This window comes from Mesoplodon mirus, assembly GCF_964341445.2.
Source record: "Mesoplodon mirus genome assembly, chromosome: 8".
NCBI lineage: Eukaryota > Metazoa > Chordata > Mammalia > Artiodactyla > Ziphiidae > Mesoplodon > Mesoplodon mirus.
Window position 1 is genome coordinate 13,767,409 of NC_138984.1, and position 24,687 is coordinate 13,792,095.

The 24,687-nt window shown below is 39.3% G+C and overlaps 1 protein-coding gene across 6 annotated transcripts in view; it reads left to right on the forward strand.

The window, feature by feature from the left end:
* Positions 1-24,687, forward strand: part of DOCK10 (dedicator of cytokinesis 10) — a 292,002-nt gene that overhangs the window by 105,721 nt on the left and 161,594 nt on the right. Inside the window, exon 3 of one of the 6 annotated variants that reach the window (XM_082631251.1) lies at positions 8,395-8,594. The exons of the other annotated variants lie outside the window; for them this stretch is intronic. Within the exon in view, the coding sequence (XP_082487377.1) occupies positions 8,490-8,594 (105 nt within the window). The 5' untranslated portion in view covers positions 8,395-8,489. The remainder of the gene's footprint in view (positions 1-8,394; positions 8,595-24,687) is intronic. 6 annotated transcript variants of the gene reach the window in all.

The following is a 24,687-nucleotide window of genomic DNA, read 5'->3' on the forward strand; positions in this document are numbered from 1 at the left end:
GCTTCTTAGGGATTTCCCATTTTGCACCAGACCAAGCTAAAGCTGACTTCTTGAGGGTGGTTGGGTGCCTTTACCATAAAGCAGAAAAAACTTCAACATGGATGATAAGTACCTATATACCCATCAGGAAACTGAGAAAAAGGGTAAAATTAAAATCAGTTTTCCTCATTTCCTAAATATTGTATCAAGATGCTTACTGGTAAGATATATGAGTATATACAGGTTATAATATTTTTCCTAGTGGAAGGCTGTGACCAATGTTAAAGTCCATGATTAAAAAGGAAAAATTAAAACCCCTTCACTGATTGCTATTAGATTCTAAGATGGGCTCACTAAACTGTAAGCAATGAGTTCTTTACCCCCCTTGTCCCCATGAAATCCTAATTAAGTGGGAATTCTTACCTCCTGAGACCTACATAAGTTCACTAATATAAACAAATATTATTACAACTTAATACATGTTTGAAGGGCCATGAAAGGAATACTCTAAATTATTTTAATGCAATAAAGATCGTTTATGCTATGCACATGTACACACACACAACAAACATGTCATACACTCAGCACACACCATGCATGCACACAACTGCACCCTGTTTCTATTTTTGGCATGTCTACATTCTCCCTCAGTGCAATTCATGTTGCAGGGCTCTCTTTATTTTCTGTGAAATTTCTAAATATTTCATACTAAGACTAATGTGATTTGCATTAGAGTTTAGCAGACACACAAAAAAACTGCTGAATTCCACAGACATTGCCCACTGAAAGCTCTGCACTTAGAAATACGAGGTTTTGTCATATTCAGTGAAACTCCCCTGAGCTATCTAAGCCTCTCTCATAGGTAACTCAGAGCCATTCAGCCTTGACCTTTGTAGCTAGAAGTAGTAAGCCTCAGTGGTACGAGTTGCAGAAGCACTTCTGCCTGGGGCCAGGCTCAGGAGAGACCACAGTGAGGGAGGAAGTAGCTACTGGTGCTTTACTTCCTTTAAACAAAGTAGACAGTGGTGAGCAGAACCTAGAGAAGCCCTGTGGACCAGCCTTGTTTCATCCTATGAGAGAAAGGCTGTAAAGCACACAAACCCTCAGGCAAAGGGAAAATCTACTGGAAATGGAAGAGAAAAATGAAATGAAATGAGTTATCTAAACGTTCTCTAACAAGGAAGTATAAATGCTGAAAAGCTCCACAGGTAAAATAAATTGGAATAAAGATAAGATGGGTTGAGAAGCAAGTAAAGAAAGCAAGTGGAAATGAACAGAAAGTACTTTACCAGCTGCTCAAATTAGGTTTTGTGGGTTCAAGTATGATGTCATGTGTGGCTGTGTAAGTCTTAACCACCAGGCCACCAGGGTTTCAGTTACTCTGCCTATACCCTAACGGTACTTTCTCAGTGATGTTTATTAAGTAGGTTCAGATGCGTTTTCAATGAAACAAAAATCTCTGTCCTCTGGTTTCTTAGATTCCATGAGGACATCATTTGCTGTTTGTACAGCCTATTCAAATACAGTGCAAACATAAACATTTTAGAGATGACCTCAGAGCTTGTTGCCTTTAGCTTATTGCCTTTGTTTTCTGTGTCTATGTATTTGATTACTTCACCAATACCCATCATCTAAATATGTCTCTTTGGTTCTTCCCTCCCTCCCCACAGCTACGATTTTCTTTCTCACCTTATTTCACTGCCAACTTTTTCCAGGAAGTGACCTTTAAGCCAAATGTCTATTTCCTCTCACTCATTTCTTGCCTCCACTGAAACCTGCATCCCACCTCACTCTTCAAGAGAAAATCAAAGGCCAAGTACTGTCCTGCCTACACCTTCTTCTCAGTGCATTCTTTAATGTTAACATTGTCTTCAAAAGATAGGTGTAAAAAGCAAGCTGTGGTCCAGAATAAGACTGTGCGAGAGACAGTTTTCTAAAGATACCTCTCCCCCTCAACAAGGCTCTCTGGTGCTTCAATGAAACACTCATCTTAGTACTGCTGTGAAGGCACTTTGTGGATGTAAATTAAGGTTACTTATCAGCTGGCCTTAAAATATACAAATTATCCTAGATCGTCTGGGTGGAACCAATCGAATCATGTGAGGCCTTAAGAGCCAACACTTTTCTCTAGCTAGAGTAGAAAGATGCAGAGAAGAGATATTTAGGAGAAAAGGAAAAGTCAGAGAGATTTCAGAAGGGTTCAACCCATTGTTGCTGGCTTAGAAAGGGGCCATGGGCCAGAGAATGCAGGCGGCCTCTAGAAGCTGACAATGACCCCTGGCTGACAGACAGCAGGAAACTGGGACCTCAGTCCTGCAACTGCAAGGAACTGAATTCTGCCAACAACCTGAATAAACCTGGAACCAAAGTCTCCTCTGGAGCCTCCAGAAAGGGACACCACCCTGCTGACACTTGGATTTCAGCCTTGGGAGGCTCCAAGTGGAGAATCAGCTGAGCTGTATCATACCCAGATTTCTGACCCACAAAAACTATGAGACAACAAGTGGGTGTTGATTTAAGCCAATAAATGTGTGGTAATCTCTTACAGTAGCAATAGAAAACTAATACAGACTACTAGAACTTTTCCCCAAATTTCTGATATCTTAGCATTCAAATTCCTATTTCTTCTAAAACATGGTGAAGACTTACCATCTTAATTAAATTCCAAATACCCAGACTCTGATCTACTGAAAATTGCAAACTTAGTTTCTCTTTCTGGACACCATGGAGCCAGACTTTGAATACACATATAAGAATTTGTGCATCTGTGTATTTTGTTATATACATGCATATGCATATATAGGTGTGTCTATACATGAATACATACCTAGCTAGACCTGGTAAATACCAATCATAGTCAATAAGTAATACTTTACATATATGCATATATAGGAATCTTAGCAATTATATATACACATGTGTATTTTTTTCCTCAATGCTGAGTAATAACATATATTATTTCATGACAGTCTTGTAAGCTGTATACTAATTGCTCCATTGTAAATATAAGAAATAGGAAGACAGATGTCAAGTAACTTGCTGGAGGTTATCTAGTAGATGGCTGAAGAGGATTCAAATATAGATCTGTCTGGATCCAAGACTGCAAAGTCCTTAGTTTTCATCTTACTTATCTCCTCATGCTGGATCTTTTTGGACACCCTCGGGTCTTACCTCCATCTCTGCCCAGATGCCGTGTGTCACCCTCCTTAAACTCCCCTCCTCAGTGCATCTGGACACCACACTGCCCTGCTAGTTTCCCCCCAGTATCTCTATGCCTTCTCAGTTTCCTAAGTTGCCTTCTATTTATCATATATAAAAGAGTTTCAGGATTATGTTCTCAATTTTATGCTACTCTGTTCTCCAAAAATTCAGTTTACTTTTAGATTTTCAATTTTAACTCTTTCGATGACTTTCACCTGGATATCTCCAGTCCTGATTCTTTCCTGAGTGCCAGGCACACATATAACAGTGGTGCTGAAAATGCCCATTTTCTATCTTCTTGGCATGTCTAAATAAGCATCAGTGGAAAAGAAGTCCTCTCTTCTTGCCACCCTTTTTCCCTCAGACATATTATCCATCTCCTTGATGGCCAGACTCAGAAACCTGCTGGCATCTTTGGACCTCTCTTCTGGTTAGAGCATGAGCTCTGGAGCTGGACTGCCTGGGTTTAAATCCCAGCTGTGCTACTTACTTGTTTTGGAACCTTGGATCAATTGCTTAACTTCCCAAGACTCAAGTATCTTCCTCTGTAAAACTAAGTGGTGATAACAGTAATAGTAATACCTACCTCACAGGGTTGTTGCATGGTTTAAATAAGGCACTATAAATATTTAGATCAGCACCCAGCACTTAGTAGTTGCTTGATAAATTTCAACTATCATTCATTTCCCATTTAATTGCCAGATATTCATCTGTGAAGTCTATGGTTATGATTCTGATGCCAAGTTTTCTGCCCTTCACTACTCTATGTTAATATCTGGGTTAATGCAGACTACTACCCGGGATCATATTCCCCAAAATCTAGCCTACGTGTAATTATCAGATGAATCTTCCAAAGGCACTATTTTAATCATAGTTCAAAAATCCATGGGACAAAGTGAGAGAGTGGCATGGACATATATACACTACCAAATGTAAAATAGATAGCTAGTGGGAAGCAGTCGCATAGCACAGGGAGATCAGCTCGGTGCTTTGTGACCACCTAGAGGGGTGGGATAGGGAGGGTGGGAGGGAGGGGGATGCAAGAGAGAGGAGATATGGGAACATACATATATGTATAACTGATTCACTTTGTTATAAAGCAGAAACTAACACACCATTGTAAAGCAATTATACTCCAATAAAGATGTTTAAAAAACAAAACAAAATCCTTCAGTGGCTTTCCATGGCTTTCGGGATACGATGGAAACTTTCATCATCTTGGCATTTAAAGCCTTCCATGAACTGGTCCTGGCTTCTATTTTCAATTGTTTCTGCCTCTACTCTACTACTCAGCCCTTGGCTATAGACAAGCTGGACTTCCTACTTTTTCTTAAATATTCTTTCTTGGTCTGCCTCTTAGTTTCTGTTATAACGAATAGTTATGGTAACTATACCAGGCAATGTGTTGAAATTTTAAAGTGTCATCTCATTTATACTCACAAAAACTCTGTGAGGTATGTACTATGCTCTCCCTATTTTACAGATGCGAAAACTGAGGCCTGGAGAGGGTAAGTATTGGCTGAGAATATACAGTTAGGAAGCATGGACCCAGGAGCTGCCTCTAAGCAGATTCCAGATCCCATGGTTTTAACCATTGTATCTTATGCCTTCTCTATGCTACATTCCTCTTTCCTAGAGTAACATTTACCCTTCTCCCATCTATATGACTCAAACCTATTCAAAGTCTCCCTTAGGTCCTGTCTTTATTATAAAGCTTTCCCAGTCTCCTTTACACTTTAGTGAACTCCTCTGTCAGGTACAAGCTTCTCAAGGCTAGGAAGAGTATTACATATTTCTGATAAAGCACAGCAATGCCTTGAGTATAGTAATTCATTCTGATCATTGACTGGTATGAGATTTCTTTAGTAATGAACTTGACAGTGATTCCTTGTGGTTGAGCCAGCTAATCTCTGATTTCTCTTTATTGCCCATTCTTGCCCAGTGCCCTAGTTAGGTTCTTTGATTGTCAACAAGTGTCCGAACTTAAGCAGAAAAGGAATTTTTTGGAATGGCATGAGGTATCACAGAATGCTGGGGAAACAGACTTGGTCTGAAATCAAGGAGGGCGAAGCTCAGTAGAAGCTCAACTGTGCCATCCCATGGAGCACTGAACTCCATGCTACTGGATTTTCTCCTCCTTTGCAGTCACCACAGGTTATGTCTTTCTGACATCCCCACATACTGCCCGGCAATGCCTCCTTTTGCCAATATTAAAGGTAGCTGCAATCAACAGCTTAGCAAGGAGAGAAATAAGTCATTCTCACATTGCAGAAGTCAGAAACTGGGAGGGACTCCAGGATAAAGAACTGTGGTGCCTAAAGAGGAATAGAGGAGAGGCGAGATGCAACTGTTAGAAGGAGAGGAAGTCACGTACGAGTTGCTCAAGATTATTAAATGCTTCGTTATAAGACAACGTTCCTATCTTCTAAAACTATGAGCTAGGGATTTAGGGTAACATGAATAAGCGGGTCCCCAGATGGACCTCAGAGATTGGTGACCCCCTACCATGCACACACATTTTCTGATTCCTTACATTTTCCTGGTGAGTGAGTCCAGTCTTGTTAGATTCTCAAATAGGTCCATAATCCAAAAGAGTTGTGAAATACGACTTTCAGCTATTAAAATAGAAACATAATCTTACATACTCGGGAAATCAGGTGACCCCAAAAGGCAGACTCTCATCATATAAGGAAGAAAGTTAAATCTGAAAATTTGGCATGTGCTATAATGTACCTGCTCATCCATCAGATGCCAAAGAGTTACTCAGAGTGTGAACATTGATAAGAGCGAAAGACAGACAGTGGAATTTCTGTATATCACATGACCATGGATCAAAAGGGCTTCTGCTCTGTGGTATCTTTGGATGCCTACTTAAACCAATTACAGAATAACAATATAGTTTACCTCCTCAGTTGTTATTTTTGTAGCATCTTGCTATTTTTCTCAGTTTTTGAAAGAAGCTTCCTTGGTCTCCATACTTTGGCAAGGAATGAGCAGTATCTCTTTTTGCCTGTCTTGCACAAATCTCTGCATGAGAAGGTAGAGGTACACAAGAGGCTAGAGTCTGGGGGATACATATGTGCATCAACTAAATCTGGTCTTTATTGGGGAAATACTATTGGGAAATGGCCTATGTCAGGATAAAGCAACCATGATAGAGGGGAAGGCTTATTACAGATTAAATAATAATCAATAATGAGGCTTATTAAATAAACAAATGGCATCTATTAGTGCCTTGTCTTTGGAACTAGCTGGTTAAATAAGAGCTTCCCTGAGGATAGCCACCTTCATTACAGAATCAGAACTATGTTTGCAGAAGTGGCTTCTCAGGGTGAGAAGCCTTGTCTAGGGCCCCCTCACCCCCCCACACAAAAAGGCAAGGGAGGAGCATCCAAAGGCATCAGAGGAGGCTTTCTGAGGAAGAGACATTTCAAGTAAAGACTGAAGGAAGCTGAGGAAAAGCCACATGGATACGTGGGACCATACGCTTCTAGGTGGCAAGTTGGCGTCATCCATGGAAGACATCGGGGCCTGCATCTTTAACCGTGTTGAGCTCTAGAAAGAGAAGGCAAGGCTCTGGAGCCAAAGCCCCCCCACAAAACCCCTGACTCGTTGTGTCTACTCATTGTTCCCCTCTGGTCACTCTCCCCATTCCCATCTGTAACCTGAATCCTGCTTCCAGCTAAGACACGAATGCAATAGCAGCCTTGTTATTTTTCTTTCTTAAAGTTCAAAACTCCCAGAATACTGAGAGCCTTTTGCAGAAATTACTCTCCTGGTTAAGCTTCTTACTTGCGTCCACACTGCACATCACACTGCTCTCTGTGCAAAGATGCCCCAACAAGTGTCTGTGGAAGTGACTCCCTGACAGTTACTCCCTTCAAAATGCCCCTTGCTCAGGACTCATCTCCTGGGAGAGCTGGTAGGAGCTTGTGTCTCGGTGGTTGTGAAGATCAGTCCTCAATGGAAATATTCCTTCAATCATCTTTTAAACCCCAGAGTGCTTCCTAGACAAGCAATGGTTCCTTTAGCACGTACATCACACCGATGGACACCTCCGTTGAGGGGGTCCACCCTGCAGATGAAGAAACAAACTCTTGAAGAAACTGAATGAACGTCTCCTACACCAATCGTTTTTTAGAACCCAGCTTTCTAATGTTTAATCTAATCAATTATTTCCTAGTCCTGTGGCCTCCAAATATTTCTTATCTCATGCACTTCGTAGAAAAAAGTTGGCTGCACTCCCATCTTCTGTGTGTATTTATAAATTATATAGTCCCTGCCAACAGCTAATATTTCAAAACACAATATACATAGGGGACAAGTTTCATTGTTAAGCACAATATATATGTCCTTCATTTATTCTTTTATTAAACAATTATATATATACTGAGAATCTTCTGGAAACCAGGCATGGTTTTGATCACTGAAGACACAGTGAATGAAACAAAAATATTCCCACACTCTTGTGGCATAGAATCTAGTGGAGGATGACAGTCCATAAGTAAATATGGAAAATATATAGTAGTGTCACATGCTAGTAAGTGCCATGGGGGAAAATAAAACAGAAAGGAGCACTGGGGTGGGTTTGAGGGGAGAGGTGCATTTTAAATTGCCCCAGAGAAAGGGCATAAAGATCTAAAGATTAGGGAATTAATTGTTTCACTATTTGTAACCATTTGACGTAGAGAATGAAGGTGTCCATGTCAGTGTGTTATGTTAAATATTAGTAAAGCACAGTTTCTCTATCGAGATAACTAATATAAATAGAATTCTAATATTTTCCCATTGTGCCTAAGTGATCCTCTTGGGCACCTCCCTGGAAAGACCGTTAATGTAATCTACGCATACATGACCAACTGATTATTACCGTTCACCTTTGAGATCTAGCCACAGTGATAAAATTTGGATGGCTGTTACACTGACAGACATGGCAGCCTACCATAAATTAACTCTTTGATTCAGTCTTGACTTGGTTCCAAGGGTGAGTTTACATCCTATGGTTTATTTAGCTGTGAGCAATTCTCTTAAACATCCAAAGTCATTTTGTGTTTTTCATCTTGCTTTAAAGCAGGTGATTAGGGAGAATACATGCACAAAAGCGCTTCTGAACAGCTGGTAGTTACTCACTCACAGGAAGCAGTAACTTGTCGGTTTTCTTTTCCTTTCTGTTGAGTTATGTTAATGTAGCATGAGCATTTCCCTTTTTACCAGAGAAGAAAAATTTGTTCGGCCTGGTGAAGCTTCAGAAGGAAGAGGCTTAAAGAAATTGATATTTTTAAATATCTTGCCACTCAAATAACAATACAATGAGCTTCCGAGGAAAGGTTTTTAAACGGGATCCCAGTGAATTTTGGAAGAAGAGACGAACAATGAGGAGAAAAAATCAAGAAGAAATCCACAGACTTAGTTCTGTAGGTATCTGAATGTTGTTTGCTTTCCATCTTTTCTTAATACTTAAAAAAAAAAAAAAAGATTAGCTCTGGAGTGGTATGCTAACCTAGGCTATGGGCAAAGTCTTAGATGGAACATAATATTCAACCTAGTTCATAAATATCCTTTTTTACTTACATCATTATTTTTTAATTACTTCCATCATTAGTTTAAAACATATTGGAAGAGGTTGGAAGTAGCTAAAACATTACTGACTTATTTGGAATATTGGAATTACTTCCATCATTATTTTAAAACATGTTGATACAGGATTTAAATACTTAAAATACTACTAGAATATTCTCTTTTTTAAAGAAAAGCCTACCATTGCCTCAATTAAGACCCCAATTGATGACTTGTATACAGTTGTGTTTTTTTTGTAATTTATTTTATTTATTTATTTTTGGCTGTATTGGATCTTCGTTGTGGTGCACGGGCTTCTCATTGCAGTGGCTTCTCTTGTTGTGGAGAACAGGCTCTAGGCACGTGGGCTTCAGTAGTTGTGGCATGCAGGCTCAGTAGTTGTGGCTCGTGGGCTCTAGAGCACAGACTCAGTAGTTGTGGCACACGGGCTTAATTGCTCCACAGCATGTGGGATCTTCCCGGACTAGGGCTCGAACCCGTGTCCCTGCATTGGCAGGTGGATTCTTAACCACTGGGCCACCAGGAAAGTCCCTACAGTTGTGTTTTTTAAAAAGTCTTACTGTTCTATTTTTATCATGTACCACTCATGATTTGTTTTAAAGTTCTTAGAAAGAGCAACCCAAAATAGGAAAGGAAATGTAAATAAGTATTTAATTAAATGAGCCAAGGAAGAGAGGAAAAATTGGTAAGTTTTCAAGGTAAAAAGATTTGGTTTTCTCTATTGTTAAAAAATGTTTCTGCTTTAGTATTCTTAAACAAAATGAGAAATCTGGAAAAGTGTATTTATTACAGAATTCTAGATTTCTATCTGTAAGAACTATGGGTAGCTGAGTATCAGGGTGGATGGCTAGAGCTTCAGTGATTCACATGTAATGTGGCCCACTTTATATGTTAAATGGCTACAACAACACGACTGGGTAGCTCTTTTTACAGGAATGCTTACTTTACCAGGTGGTTCAAGTTTTGCTTGCTTTTCTTCAAGGCAGGGGTTCTTCAGCTCAGCATACTGTCATTTTGGGTTGGAGAGTTCTTTGTTGTTTGGGGCTGTCCTGTGCATTGTACAATATTTAGTGACATCCTAGGCCTTAACCACTAGATGCTGGTGGAAAGCTCTGCCCCATTTTGACAAGCAAAAATACCTCGAAACATTGCCAAATGTCACCTTGGGCAGGGAGGGTGATCTTCCAGGTGGAGAACCACTGCTCTAGGGGTAAATAATCTTCTTGTTTATATAAACACCTTTAATCTAGAAATAGAACAGCTTAAAATATATATATACCTTTGATAATATAGTGATTGTTTATGAATAGTCATTGAATAAATATGAATAATCAAATTAATGAATAGTCACTCAGTGTTTGATAGGCCAAAATCAGGTACAGAATACTCCATCTCAAGTAATAGTGGTTGTCTTTATACTTACAATCTGTCTGGTGGTAATTTAATGGGAGTAGAATTTACTGGAGGTCTGGTTCATAGGATTGATGCCTTGCTATTTCTACCAGAGGATCTTAGTAGTGCATGTCTCCTACTGGGAAACATGGGTAATTGACCCCCTTAACCTTGTTCCCATGGGATGTGCCTGGGTCTTTCCACTCAGTGTTTCATAATGGGAATCTGCAGAGCTCGGAACCCAACCTCTTGGTCCCCACTGGCCCCAAAGGATGCTCAGTTGTGACTTCTCTACCAGCCCCATAAAAGCCTCATAGGTTGTTTACCATCAGCCTGTGAAAGAGGATAAGTGTTTGAAAACTTGTTTGGTTTGAGATTATGTTAACCTTCAGACCAGTCCAAGAAACGTTAATTTCCTAGCTGCCTTTCTCTCAGTGGAATTTAGAAGTTCCAAGGGTTATGTCACCATAAGGTTTACTTCTTTTTGTGTCCACTAAAAGAGATAGCACACAGGAGAAGAACATGTCTATCTCACAGAGACCACACACAGGATTTGGCGTTAGGACAGTCTCTGGTGTGTCTCCATATAATGAAGCTAATCACTCCATGAATTATCTTAATTGCATTTGAAGGTATTGCTGCTGAGAACTATGGGGAAAGCAGCCAGTAAGGATGGAGTGATTTCCCACAGCATTCAGTAGCTGTGCATTCACATTTAATTAAGATCATTCATATAGTGATTCGCTTTCTTCTGTAGAAGGCCCTGGGACTCGCTGCTGCTGTTGCCTGCTTTTGGTCCTCCTAAGATAGGCATATCTTCTTTCACAGGTTGTCTCTTCTGTTGAGTAAGGGATTGCTCAGTCCATCCTTAGGTATTATCCCGGGCTTTCATTTTAGAAAAAAAAAAAAAAAAGAGAGAGAGACTCCAAGAAAGTGAAGCATGTAATTAGAGGGCTAAGGGGTAATTCTGACTTTCTCGCCCACGGTCCATGTGACCTTGGGCAGGTTACTTAAATCGCTCTGAGCCTCAGCTGCCACTTCCGTAAAATGTTCCTAACAATACCTGCCCTGTCTTAAGATCGTTTACTGGAATTCATTTTGATCATGTGGATTCTGAGCATGATTTGAACGTTGTAAAAAGTTATGAGTTGCAAGTGTTATGGAGTATTAATAAAACCAAGTAAAATGTCTCCATTTCCAAGGGCAGATGAAGTGGGTTATAATTGTGGAGTGAGATTGTCTTTTCAGTGACTGCAACATTGAAGCCACTGGACTATAGGTGACTCCTTCCTCCTGGGACCCTTTTTCAATGACAGAGCCACTCAGTAGACAAAATTCTGAATTGTATCAAGCTGAGTGCTCACGGGGGTCCCAGATCACTCTGTGTGTCAGTGAGGTTTGCCTTAGAAATGCCATTTCCCACCCTGGCTCCCACCAAAGCCCAGCTTAGCTGAAGCCCATGCAGAACCAGATTGGACTTTCCACAGACCATTCATCTAAGCTTTTTAAAAGCTAAACCAACATCTCTAGACCTGCTTCTGAGATGACTGGATAGGTAATAAGGAAGAAGCAATTCAAGTGTCAAAATGCCCAACAAATGAAGATAAGGCTTACAGTTAGGTCAGAGAATAAAACAATGATTTCTTTTGAATTTTTGGATATAGTTATATATTGTGGTGAAAGGAGAAATAATGATCGCTGGAAATAATTATCACAGATTGTGTTTTTATAATGATTTTGTGGATTTTGAATTCAACAAACCATTTCTTGCTCTAAGACAAATTTAGAAATGGTTTAGTATCATAGTAGTCTAGAATACTTAACCGGAAGTCTGTGACTTCCTTAGTGGTATACAACCCAAACTTTATACTCTCATGACCCAGACTGACAATTTTGTTTATTTGACTTTCTTCAAATGTTGTTTATTTAACTCTGTTGGAATTTTTTATTGTTTTGGAAACTGCCCTTATTCATCCAGTTTTATGGTGTCTTGTCTAAGAAATCCCTTTCCATGTTTTAATCCACTTATCACAGACAACATACAATACCAGACAGTGCAACTGCATTATAAGAAAAGTTTGAGGAAAATGGAACTTACTTGTTAGATCGTCAAGTAGAACTACTTCCCTTAATTTTTGAAGTGTGTATGGTGTTCTGTAGTTGAAGGTTTTCTCTTTAACTGTCTTTCTATGTTTATTTTTCTTTTTTTATCTAATCATTCAGTATGATCTCTGGTGCATAGGGCGGAGGTTAATAAAAAGACAGTTTCCTTCCTAAGTTGCATATCCTAATTTAGAAAGATTAAATATACTATTGAATTGAGTTATGATATCAGTCATCTGTACCATCAGAAAAAATGCAAAATTTATTTAAGTAAATGTGAGTTGTTATTTTTAAGTTGCTACTGGCTTGTGGATAATTAATCTGCAGGATTTCAAAGTGTTTAGAAGACTTTGGCTACAAATGAAAATCCCTCCTCCTCTTTAGTCATAGACTGTTAGCACTTTAATAGAAAATTGAAAATTGTAGAAAACTATAGATGGAGGATGTAATCTGAAATATTTATATCTCCTACATATGTCATTTTATTAAATGTCTTGTGCTCTTGTCTTTCAAGTCTGCTTTTTTATCTTTACTCTTCCACGTTAATGTAGACAGCTTCTCCCTGGTCATCTGTGCTTCCTTACTTACTGATACTGTTTTATACAAACATTCACAGTTACCTACTTAGACTACTTTACAATGAACCAGTTAGCTGAAAGGAAGCACAGGATGAAGTCCCAGAAACCAGGATGATGGTTCCAGGAAACAATGAAATGAGATGGAATCAGGGTTGGAATACAACGTAAAGCAGGGATGAATGCTATAAATGGACAAGGTGGAAGGAAGCAAAGAAACAGGAGTAAACAGGGGATCTGAATTCAGTCCAGACCACAGAAATGGAGAAGTGTAAGTTGAAACTGGATCTGAGGACTCTGCCTGTGGCTGAAGAAATAGGGAACAGCTAGCTCAGACGCTGCGTAGCTGCAGAGAAGACGCTTTCAAAATGGACTTCGGATTAGTACCTGCAATTGAACCAAGAATGATCTTACTTTCCTCGAGACTGAGTGCTAGGTGAGGAAGCAGAGTTAAATCCAGAGAGAGACAAGGTGGAGGAGAACTGCCAAGCCAAACTGGGCAGAGCTTAGCTCCATGACGATATTCTTTACAACTATCTGAGCAGGAGGTGGACCATTTGTCAGACGGGGGTGGGGAGGGGCACAGTGGACAGAAAGTAACACCATGATCCCCCCATCTTTTATTTCCCAGCTAACAGCAGTACAAAACTTTCTTAATGCAGAGAGTCCCTCAACTGGTGGCAGTTTCCACTGTGGTTTTTGACACACTCGTTATCTAGCATTCTCAGTTGGAAAACGTCAGTTTTCCACCAGTCTTCTCTTTCTTATGTGTCTCCTTTACTCCTCATACAAAACACTTCATTTCTGACGCCTCTGGTCACCAAATGTGTGGAGGTTTTCCCCCACACCAAGAAATTCTGTGTGACACCAGCTGGGTGTCCTAAATTTAACTCAGTTCTAACACCGCCTACCTGGAGATCATGTCAGATCTCACAGGTTAAGCTCAGTCCTACGAGGCTACCCCCGATCCCATGTCAGATGCCAACCACAAGTCTAGGTTATCACCTGTGCTTCTGACCAACCGACTATAGATTGGAGGTTCTAGCCACCCCCTCCTTTGACTTCAGACGCCAGGTGCAAGTCCAAGTTGTTATCTGTACTTCTGATCCACTGGTTATAAATCACAGGTTCCCATGATCCCCTCTCCGGTTTGAATAATTTTCTAGAGCAGCTCACAGAACTCAGAGAAACATTTTACTTACTAGATCACTGGTTTACTATAAAAGGGTAAAACTCAGGAGCAGCCAGATGGAAGAGATGCATAGGGCAAGGTATGGGGAAAGGCACCAGTCTCCCCCAGTCTCCAGGTGTTCACCAACCCAGAAGCTCTCCAAACACCATCCTTTTGGGTTTTTATAAAGGCTTCATTACACAGGCATCATTGATTAAGTCATTGGCTCTCAAACACTGATTCAACCTCAAACCCCACTTGATCTCCCCAGAGGTCAGGGAGGTGGGACAGAAAGGTCCAGCTCTCTAATTGCGTGGTTGGTTCTCATGGAAACCAACCTCCCACCCCCACCCTGTCCAAAAGTCATTCTTTAACTTAACAAAAAACACCTTCATCATGCTCTTAGGAAATTCCAAGGGTTTTAGGAGCTCAGCGCCATAAAGGAGGATGAAGACCAACTTTATATGTCTTATTATAAATCATAAAATCACACATTCATTATATGATTCCTTAATATACCTTTTCATCTCCTTTTCTTCATCTTCCTTACCATTTTGTAAATGTTTCTTAGTCCTCTATCCCTACCACTTCCTCCCCTGAGGTGCCCAGTGACCTCCCACCAGCCTCCAGCCTTCTAATTTCCCTCACTGTGGAAACTAACAAAGGGAGCAGGAACAGTACCCAAGCTACAGCTCTATTGTAGAATCTTCCCAATAGGAAAAAAAAAAAAAAAAAAGCGTTTCTGATTCTTATTCCTGCAAAGCTATGACCTTTGCTGGTAGAGTGTAGTGGAGGGGACCAAAGGCTTTATGCTGAGCTGGATTGAAATATCAGTTCTTCCATCAAATTGCTTGAGCAGGTCCTCAGATTCCAAGTTTCTGCATTTGTAAAATAAATGATGACCTCTTCTAGGCTTGATATGAATATTCAATGAGAGAAAGTGTTAAATACTTATTATAGGCCTTGCCATTTGATCATGATAATAGTAGTAGGAAAATAAAAGCTATCATTAGCATATATGGGGTAAATGATAAAAAATGGTAGTGTCTAAAGTTACTATTAGTATTAAATTGTTTGGTGTGACTATGTTATTTCTACAAGTAGAAATATATGAATTGGTTTTAATACAACAAATATAGCAAATGTTTTCTCTTAAGATGAAAATGACAGAATGAAGGAAGGTGATACAGGGCCAACAATGGCTTAGAGACACCTGGTCGGTCATCTTTAACACAACTTCCAATGCAACCTGGCACCTCCTATAGAGACAAAGTTATAGTTTGTGACAACATCAGCACTGAAAGCAAATGTGGACATAAACTTATTTTTTGGCCCCAGTTGCTCTTGTGACATCAGAGAGGGATGATTAGAATGGATTATGCTTAGTGGAAAATTAGAGATGAAGGCTGCACTGAGTTTATCACCTTGGAAAACCAAGAAGGTATTTGTCCCCCATTCTCAGGATGCATGATACCTGATGTATTTTTTATAGAGTAGGATGACGTTGGAATTCATTAGTAACACATGAGTTTACTAAACCTACATCCTGTACTTCAAGGAGTCATTGGCTACAGGAGAGGTTCTCCTTTAAGATGATTCAAATCCAAACAAAGGTAAGTTGAGGAACTAATAGTCCCTTATTGTAGGTGCTGCTCCTTGTATTATATCATTTTAGATTCTTTTAGATGCAAGCAGAAGAAACCTTCCCTGGTAAACAAACATATCCAGAGAAAGGAGCAGAGGGAAGAATGGAGAGACAGACTGGGCAAAGAACAAGAATGGACTTAGAGCAGCTCGGGGCAGTGGGAAACAGGGATGGTCTTGGTATTTGGAACTAATGGACGGTCATGTGGGATTTTGGCATCTCTCCTTCAAGATTCAGAGTCCTGGAGGGAAGTGTTGAATGGGCTGGGGTCACATGGCCTTGATCACAGAAAAACAGGTCTTTTTAAATTATCAGACCCACCAACACTGCTCTTTACAGGGAAGGAGAAAGAAGTAAGCCCTCAGAAGGAAATTAACATGCTAATACTAAAAGAAAGCAGGATGGATGTTACTTAGGTCAAAAAATAACAAATGTCCACTATGCATATTCAGTTTCAAGTAACCAAAGGTTAAGAAAGGAAATAAAAGAATGAGCTGACCAATCATTATGGGAAGACTTATTGAACATATATAATTCATGTTGTTGACAGGACTATTTACATTCATGTATTCGTGACATGTATGTGTTTATGTACACATACACACATACCTCTCACATTTGACTCATTTGTGTGCCTGTTAAAGTACTAAAATAGTATCAGAGTTTAAGCTGGTGGCAGCTTTCATCACAGACTTTATATAAATTAATCTAAAAATCCTGGCAGCTGGCTCAAAGGCGTTAATTTCCCTGGTGTCAGGCGGACTTGTAATTGGGTTGTGATGTATTTTTAATGATATTTATTATCTTTCAAGTGTTTCTAGAAAACTAAATGAAACATGTAATTTAATTTGATTTAGATCTTCTTTCCCACTTCTTTACAAGTACCAGTGTTAGGCAAAGAAGCATGCACTTTTCTTTTTTCATTTGCTGAGCAAAAATGAGTGGATTTTGACATGCTCCTAAGAGATATATGTTGTTTAGTTGCCTTAAAAAAGAAAATAAGAAAGAGAAAGACAAATACCATATACTAACACATATATATGGAATTTAAGAAAAAAAAATGTCATGAAGAACCTAGGGGTAAAACGGGAATAATGACACAGACCTACTTGAGAATGGACTTGAGGATATGGGGAGGGGGAAGAGTAAGCTGTGACAAAGCGAGAGAGAGGCATGGACATATATACAGTACCAAACGTAAGGTAGATAGCTAGTGGGAAGCAGTCGCAGAGCACAGGGAGATCAGCTCCGTGCTTTGTGACCACCTGGAGGGGTGGGATAGGGAGGGTGGGAGGGAGGGAGACGCAAGAGGGAAGGTATATGGGAACAGATGTATATGTATAACTGATTCACTTTGTTATAAAGCAGAAACTAATAAAAAAAATTTAAAAAAAACAAATTAAAAAAAAGAAGACTGAAAGATTTAAATTCAGTTTGAAACTATACCTTATTACATCCTATAAATCTCTTCGGGTCCTTAATTTTCCTAATGAAATTAAGGGTTAATAAAATAGAATATCCTGATTTTTCTAACTATAATGTTTGTTTTGAATATGATGACTAATCATCCTTCATATTTGCAAACAACTTTGTAATTTACCAAGTTTAACCTGCTTTATATCACTGAAATGGACTAAGACATTTAAAGAGTTACTTTTGGCTGATTTCTTCTGAGATCTATGTCCCTTTTTGTTACCAAGGGAACTGTTTCCAAATTCAGCTTTATCTGAGTTTGCCCAGCTGTACAGCTCTTAACTTTGACTTAGCTGGTGTTTATCCATTCTCATGAAACTGTGTAGTTGAAGACAGAGAGAAGGTTAAAGGGTCAGCATAAGATGGCTTATTCCTTACTTAATCATTTCCTTTTTGGTAAGAAAAGTTTGTCTTGCTTTCTGAAGCTCAAACATTTGAGAAGTTGTCCAGTGGAACTCCCTTTGATGAAAGGCTGAATTAAATCTGTCACACGACCACAGGCTGACAGCTGTGGCCATGGATCCAGCTGTGTGGGGTCTTTGCAAATTTCTTGTTTGTTTTAAACACAGGTAGTGTGGAAGTTGGTTCCATTCCAGTTGCACAAATGCCAAAGGGCCCTGGATGAACTTAAGATCTAAAGAATCCATGTGTCATTTAGATCTCTTATTTTCTTTAAGAAATGTAATCAGTCATCTTGGTAACATTGAAATTAATTAACAGCTGTGTTGTTTCTAATTTGTTTGGAGATGTCGAGATTGGTATTTTTCTTTTAGGGTCTGTCTAAAGACCGTTTGGACCCTCACTGTTCCCTATTTGTTTGTCTGTAGGTCAAGATGTGAAGAGAATGTTCAAGTAATTGGCATGTCATGCCCTACTAGAGCCTTGTGTACTGGTCCTGAAGTACATACCTATTTTTATTTGTTTTTCTGAGTCATTAGCCCAGATGAATAGTATTGTCAGCTGATGAAGGCATTCAGATATAAACTTAATTCTGTTATAAGTACTAAAATTAGAATAAAGATTCAGATATCTGAAAGCGACAGGGGTTGTTGAGGAAAATAGAGGAAGTCTAGACTAGCATCACAGTAGACACTGCATGTCACAGAAAAAGTACGAAACATCTCGAAGGTAGGGGGAAAAACTCTTTGCATAATACTGTTTCTTGAAAAGATCAGATTTTTTTGAAAAGCAGAACCAAGCAAGTGGTTCAGATCAGACTAACTAGAGTAACCCTAATGGTGAGTAACCAGTGCTTGGCTCCCCAATTACACTTAACATTTACAGCACAAACATGTGGCCCTAAACACAAGGGGTTTGCTATAGAGATTGTTCTCCATTTCTCATCCCATCAAACCCTTTTCCTGATTTTAATCCTTAGTGATCCTATTAACTCCCTATTGCTCACAAAATTGACTTGCATGTGTGTAGGTTAGAGCTACAGAAAGAAATTCTAAATATCTTTTGATAAAACTTTGATTGTTGTCTAGGTATTTATCTTGGCAAAGCTAATGAGTTTAATACTAAACTAATCCTAAATTTAATCCTTTTCTTTTGATCTGAAAATATAAGTACAAGAAAATATTTTCTAGGTTGGTTTCCCAAGGAAAATAAAAGGCAGAATTTCAAAGTCACTTTCATTTGCTGATATACATAATTAGATTGCCTTCCTTCTTCCTACCAGTCATAGAGCGGCCTGACTTGATTCAGGAGATACACAGAGTTGATGCTTCCCTCTTCTAAATTTCAGTGCTTTTCCTTATGCTTTTACCTCTTTTGCTTCCAGTAGAATCACTAATTATCAAGGTTTATTTGTTTGTTTGCTTGCTTTTTAAGGAAATTTAAATAACAAACATAAAAGCATGTAGGATAGTTTCTGGTACATGAAGAATTTAGTATCACCAGTTTGATTAGTTGGTTGGTTTGACTTGGTGTTGGGATATATTTGGGGTTAAACATATGTGGTAATTTTCAATCATTTTCGAATAAAGAAGAATCTATATTTGCCTCGCTTTTGGTGGTTCGCTTAACGCCCTCACATACTTCATCTCTTTGATCCTTATGACAACACTGCTGTAAGCAGGAAGTTGCCCTTCGATTCATTTGAGTCAGTCTCACTAAGTCTCAGTTTAAATGACTGTCCAAGTTACTTAGCTGGGAGGTAAAAGACCCCAGACTTCGAACTAGAAATTCTGACTTCTAATCCTTTGCAAGAGTGGCCAATGCATAGAGCTGCTTAAGTAACTTACCAAATGTTTATGGTTCCCTACAGAGCTCAAAATACTTTCGTTAATAAATTGCTAATTGTTCTTCCCTTTCTTGCTGACATTAGCTTCTAGAATCACATACATAATCTGTAGTTATTTTCCCTGGTCTCTTTTCACCAGTGTTTTATTTCTCTTTTTTAAATTACTTGAAGTTGTTAGTGGTTGAACTTTCATGTGCTTTTCTACTTTCCCTCTTCAGTGGATTTTCAAAGGGTAAACAATTTTAAAACCAAGCAACTCGGGCTTCCTTGGTGGCGCAGTAGTTGAGAGTCTGCCTGCCAATGCAGGGGACACGGGTTCGTGCCCCGGTCTGAGAGGACCCCACATGCCGCGGAGTGGGTGGGCCCGTGAGCCATGGCCGCTGAGCCTGCGCGTCTGGAGCCTGTGCTCTGCAATGGGAGAGGCCACAACAATGAGAGGCCCACATACTGCAAAAAAAAAAAAAAACAAAAAAAAAAAACAAGCAACTCCCCAGTGTTTTCAGAGACATGAGAGTTTTGAAAGTCCATGTTCATTTTTCACCATGATGAAAGAAATATATGTTCATTACAGAAAATTTGGAAAATGCAAAAATTCAAAATAACAAAATCGTAAACATCATAGTCCCATCTAAATATAATTGATAATATGTGGATACAGATTTCTAATTCTTTTCTTTAAATTTTTAAAATTTTGTGCAGTTATTCAGTGTGCAGTATTTATTCCCACTTTTACTTAACAATACATAAGCAACTTTGCTTGTCATTGCAAACTTTAAAAACTCAGTTTTAATAAGCATGTATTGTTTCTTAGAATGTATATGCCATAATTTCCTAATCATTCTTTACCTTTAATAATTTATTGTTTCCCATTTTTAGCTCTCCTTGTCCTTCAGGCTTTATTACCCCTCAGAGATCTAGCTATTCTGGACTCAATTCTAATGTCATAATATGTGTTAATCTAGAACGATTGTCAGGATGAATGTGACTTCCTTTCCTTCCTCCTTTCATTGTCTTCTTTCCTTTTGCAGCAATACTTGCCATCTTGATCATGGACCCCAGCCTCCTCACGTTTCCCCACAAAAGCCAATCACATGCAAAATGTTGTGAGCTAACTAGCTTTACTGAATATTTGAAGAGTTACAAGGAGAATTACAGCATGTACCACACAATTTTTCATTGATTTTTTTCCAACTCCTATCCTATTTTCAGTATCTTTTCCAAAGCCCATTATAGCACTAAGCCTTTTTCCACTATATACAATTCTTGGAAAATATAAAATCGCTTTTCATGAACAACAACTCTGGTGTCTTCACCTTTTAGATATAGCCTCCACCAGCCCACCTGCCTTTCTTAGCCCTCTTGCATTAAAGTGAATGTATTTTCTCCATCTTTTTACAAAGGTAATATTGCAACGATATCCTTGTATGTTTCTTGGATTATATGTGTGATTATTTCTTTAAAATAGAGTCCCAGAAAAGGAATTCCTGGATGAAAGGATATAAACTTATTTACTCAACAGATATTTATTGAGCACCTATTATTTGCTTTCTGTACACACTAAATTTACAATACAGGTGCCTTAAATCCATGACTAGTGAAAATTTAAAACTCATAGCCTTTATCTACTTAACACTTATGTAATGAGTACTATGGGTATAGTGTTGTTCTAAGAGCATAACAGATATTACCTCATTCAGTCCTATGATCTAACTCCTACTAAAATGTCCATTTTACAGATTGGGAAACTAAGGCACAGAGATTCTAACATGCCCAAAGTTCCATAGCCCGTAAGTGGCAATGCCAGGACTAGGAGCCCAGGAAGTCTGGTTCTAGAGTGCATGTTACACTCTCTGTTGCATCTCAACATAGAAAACCTATAATCACACTTCCCTAAAATGAGGCTGTGTGGTCTAGGTTATTTCTTAGATTCTGGAGAGATGTTTAGGTTGATCATTTAGTCATTTGACTTTTTTCAGTGTTACATACTTCAAATGCTTAGATCTTCAGTGTCATTTCTACACCCATTTGCTTTTGAATTATAATTATGAAAATAATTCAGATCTTTGTGGTAGCACACCATGTTCTTGAAATTAGAGTCTTTAGCTAAAGAATGGACAGTCTGCTTGTTTTGGACCAGTAAACAGCTCCTGGCAGCTCAGGTTGTTACCAAGATGGCAGGTTCACCAATTCCTAGACTTGCATTGGCGTTCCATGAGAAGTTGTGGAATAAGGAGAGGGGAAGAAAGCATTTGTTTTTGTGACAGGAGCCCATTCTTCTGCTGTGAAGTCAAATTGGAAGAGAGCTGTGGATCTGGGGGAGTAGATCAAACAAATGTCTTAATACTATATCAAAAGAATAGCCCTATTCCCACATCAGTGCAGCACCAGCCCTGCCACATAATGCCAGGCACTGGTGGTTGCCTTTTCCCATGCCTGGAGTGATTTTAGAACAGCTAATAAAATTCATTACTCATTTGAGAGAAAAAGAGTAAGAGTAAAAAGCACTATAAAAGTCCAATCCAATTCAGGGTAATTTTGGCACATACCTTATCCCAGTTGGTGCATTTCCAAAGGAAAGAGGCACATTAAATTCAGGAGGGACAACCCAACTGTTGTAAAGCTGTAAATCAATGCTTCTCAGTTCCCAGTTTCACTCAAAATCTCTGTAAGGAGGAGTAGTGAGAAATTAACCGATCCCATCATCTTTGTATACATCTGTCTCTTTGACCAAAACATGGAACTCACAGCTATCTTGCTCCAGAGAAGACTACTGGTTGCATAGCCTGGATTCTCACCATCACAGATGCGTAAAGCACCCTTGGCAAGCATTGCCAAATTCTAAGCTCTAGGTACTGTGGAAGATATCACTGTTATTTTTATTTATGAACCTCATATTCCCCTAATTATGAAACATTGAATATCTTGAATGTTGCACACTATTTAACAAATTCCCTGGAAAGATAGAATTTTACTTATCCCCCAGAGGTCAAAACTTAATAAATTATATGAAGCAGATCTGCTAGGCTTTGCAGCCCCAATTCAAGATAACCTCAGTGCAATATTTTAAACAGGAAAGGCTTAGTAAATCTCCTTTGTTAATTGGCTGGCAAGTCATAGCCTGAAGTGAATAACTAAAAATATACCTTCCAACAGATGCTTACAGGCTATGCCATTTATTGTGTGTATCAAGGAGAGTTTAGGATTTAGTTTTCCTGTGGTTTTATTAATAACCAGTGACTTGTGGACTCTGATTTTCCTATTGTACTAATTTAGGTGGGGTTCATTTTAGGTGGCGTTTGGGCCCTAGTAAAAGTAAATAAATAAACAAGTAAGTAAGTAAATAAATAAAAAAATACAAAGATCTTTGAAGGTCTTCTTGACCTGCAGTTGTTCATTAATGCTCAAGGTTTCAACTAATGGGAGATAAAATTAAAATGATAGTGAGAACAAGACTGTAGAAGGCCTTCTAAAACATCCTTATGTCATTTGCCTTTTTTTTTTTTTTGAGGCTTTCTCCATTTTATTTCTTTGGGAAAAGAAAACGACGTCTTTCCTTTGCATGTGGTAGAGATATATATTTATATATAATTTCTTTTGTGTTTGGAAATCCCAAAGCTGAGTCTGTTCATATTTTTTTCTGTTGTTTTTTCCTACTAATGCCTCCTCTTCCCCCTGCCTCTCTGGCCTAGGCCCAGGTTCTGGGGCAGGTGCTGTGAAGGGTGAGTGGAATGGGCATGATTGCCAAGACAGCCCTCCAGCCAGCTCAGAGATCTGGTGAGGGGCACCGGAAGGGGCTGTGCAGAAGGACAGAGGCCACAGGGGCACTCCTGTTTTTGTGGCGGATGCACCCCTCATTAAACAGTCACCAGTCATGGGAGGAGGCTGGTCAGGGGTCGGGGGATTGCCGACAGTAGTTAGACCTACAAATCCCAATGCACACTAAGCCACACTGCTATGCATGTTGATGTGAAGAAGGGAGAGAAAAGGGAAAGTGTTAGTAATCACATCATGAGCTGTTGGTAGAAGGACATCAGACACTTGAGCTGAAGAAACAGTGAGGAAACCAACTCGATGGCAGAGATAAGAGCTTCCTGACCGTTTTACAATGCATTCTGTTTTATTTGCTACGTTTCATACACAAACACAATATAAGGGGGAGAAAAGAGATTCCAGAATAAGCCAGGTGTTTCAGACTTGCAGGCTTATTGGGGCAGCTGGTAATATATTATAAATGTGACATCGTGATACAAGTGAACTTATTTACAAAACAGAAACAGGCTCACAGACTTAGAGAATGAACTTACGGGTACCAGGGGAGGAAGGGTGGGGGGAAGGGATAGTTAGGGAGTTTGGGATTGACATGTACACACTGCTAAATTTAAAATGGATAACCAGCAAGGACCTACTGTATAGCACAGGGAACTCTGTTCAGTATTATGTAACAACCTAAATGGGAAAAGAATTTGAAAAAGAATAGATTCATTTATATGTATAACTGAATCACTTTGTTGTACACCTGAAACTATCACAACATTGTTAATCAACTAGACTCCGATATAAAATAAAAAGTTAAAAAAAAATTTTTTTAAATGTGACATTGCAGGGTAAGAGGTGATAGGCTACTGAGGTCTGTTGCTGACCTGGAGTGAAATACCGCTACTCAAAGACATTCAAAGCCAACTAAATTCATTAAGATAAGTGAGCCAAAACAAACGTCTGGAGCCTGCATTTGCCGCTTGAGCTATCAATCTGTGCTTCTTGGAATTAATTTTTGCCTGGGAAAATAGGGAATTGGAACCTAAAAGAAGTCTAAAATAGAATAATTATATCAGAAGGCAGAGAAAGGGCTTTCCTAGTGGCGCAGTGGTTGGGAGTCCGCCTGCTGATGCAGGGCACACGGGTTCGTGCCCCAGTCCTGGAGGATCCCAGGTGCCGCGGAGCGGCTGGGCCCGTGAGCCATGGCTGCTGAGCCTGCCCGTCCGGAGCCTCTGCTCAGCAACGGGAGGGGCCGCAGCGGTGGGAGGCCCGCGTACCGCAAGAAAAAAAAAAAAAAAAAAAAAAAAGGCAGGGAAAGGATACAAGAAGGACTTTCTTTTTCAATTACCCATCATGCCATAGTGTCTCTGTATCTTCTACTCGAAAATATTGAATGTCTCACAGCTTTCACTAAATGGATTATGTTGGGCAACTAAATTTCTTCTTTTCTCCAAGCGTGAAGTCCTGTGTTTTTATTTACTAAATCAGTAATCTTCATTGAACGGCCCTTCCAGAGAGAATATTCACCTTTCATCATCCTCAGTTTACTTAAGCCTTTGTAAAATGGGTT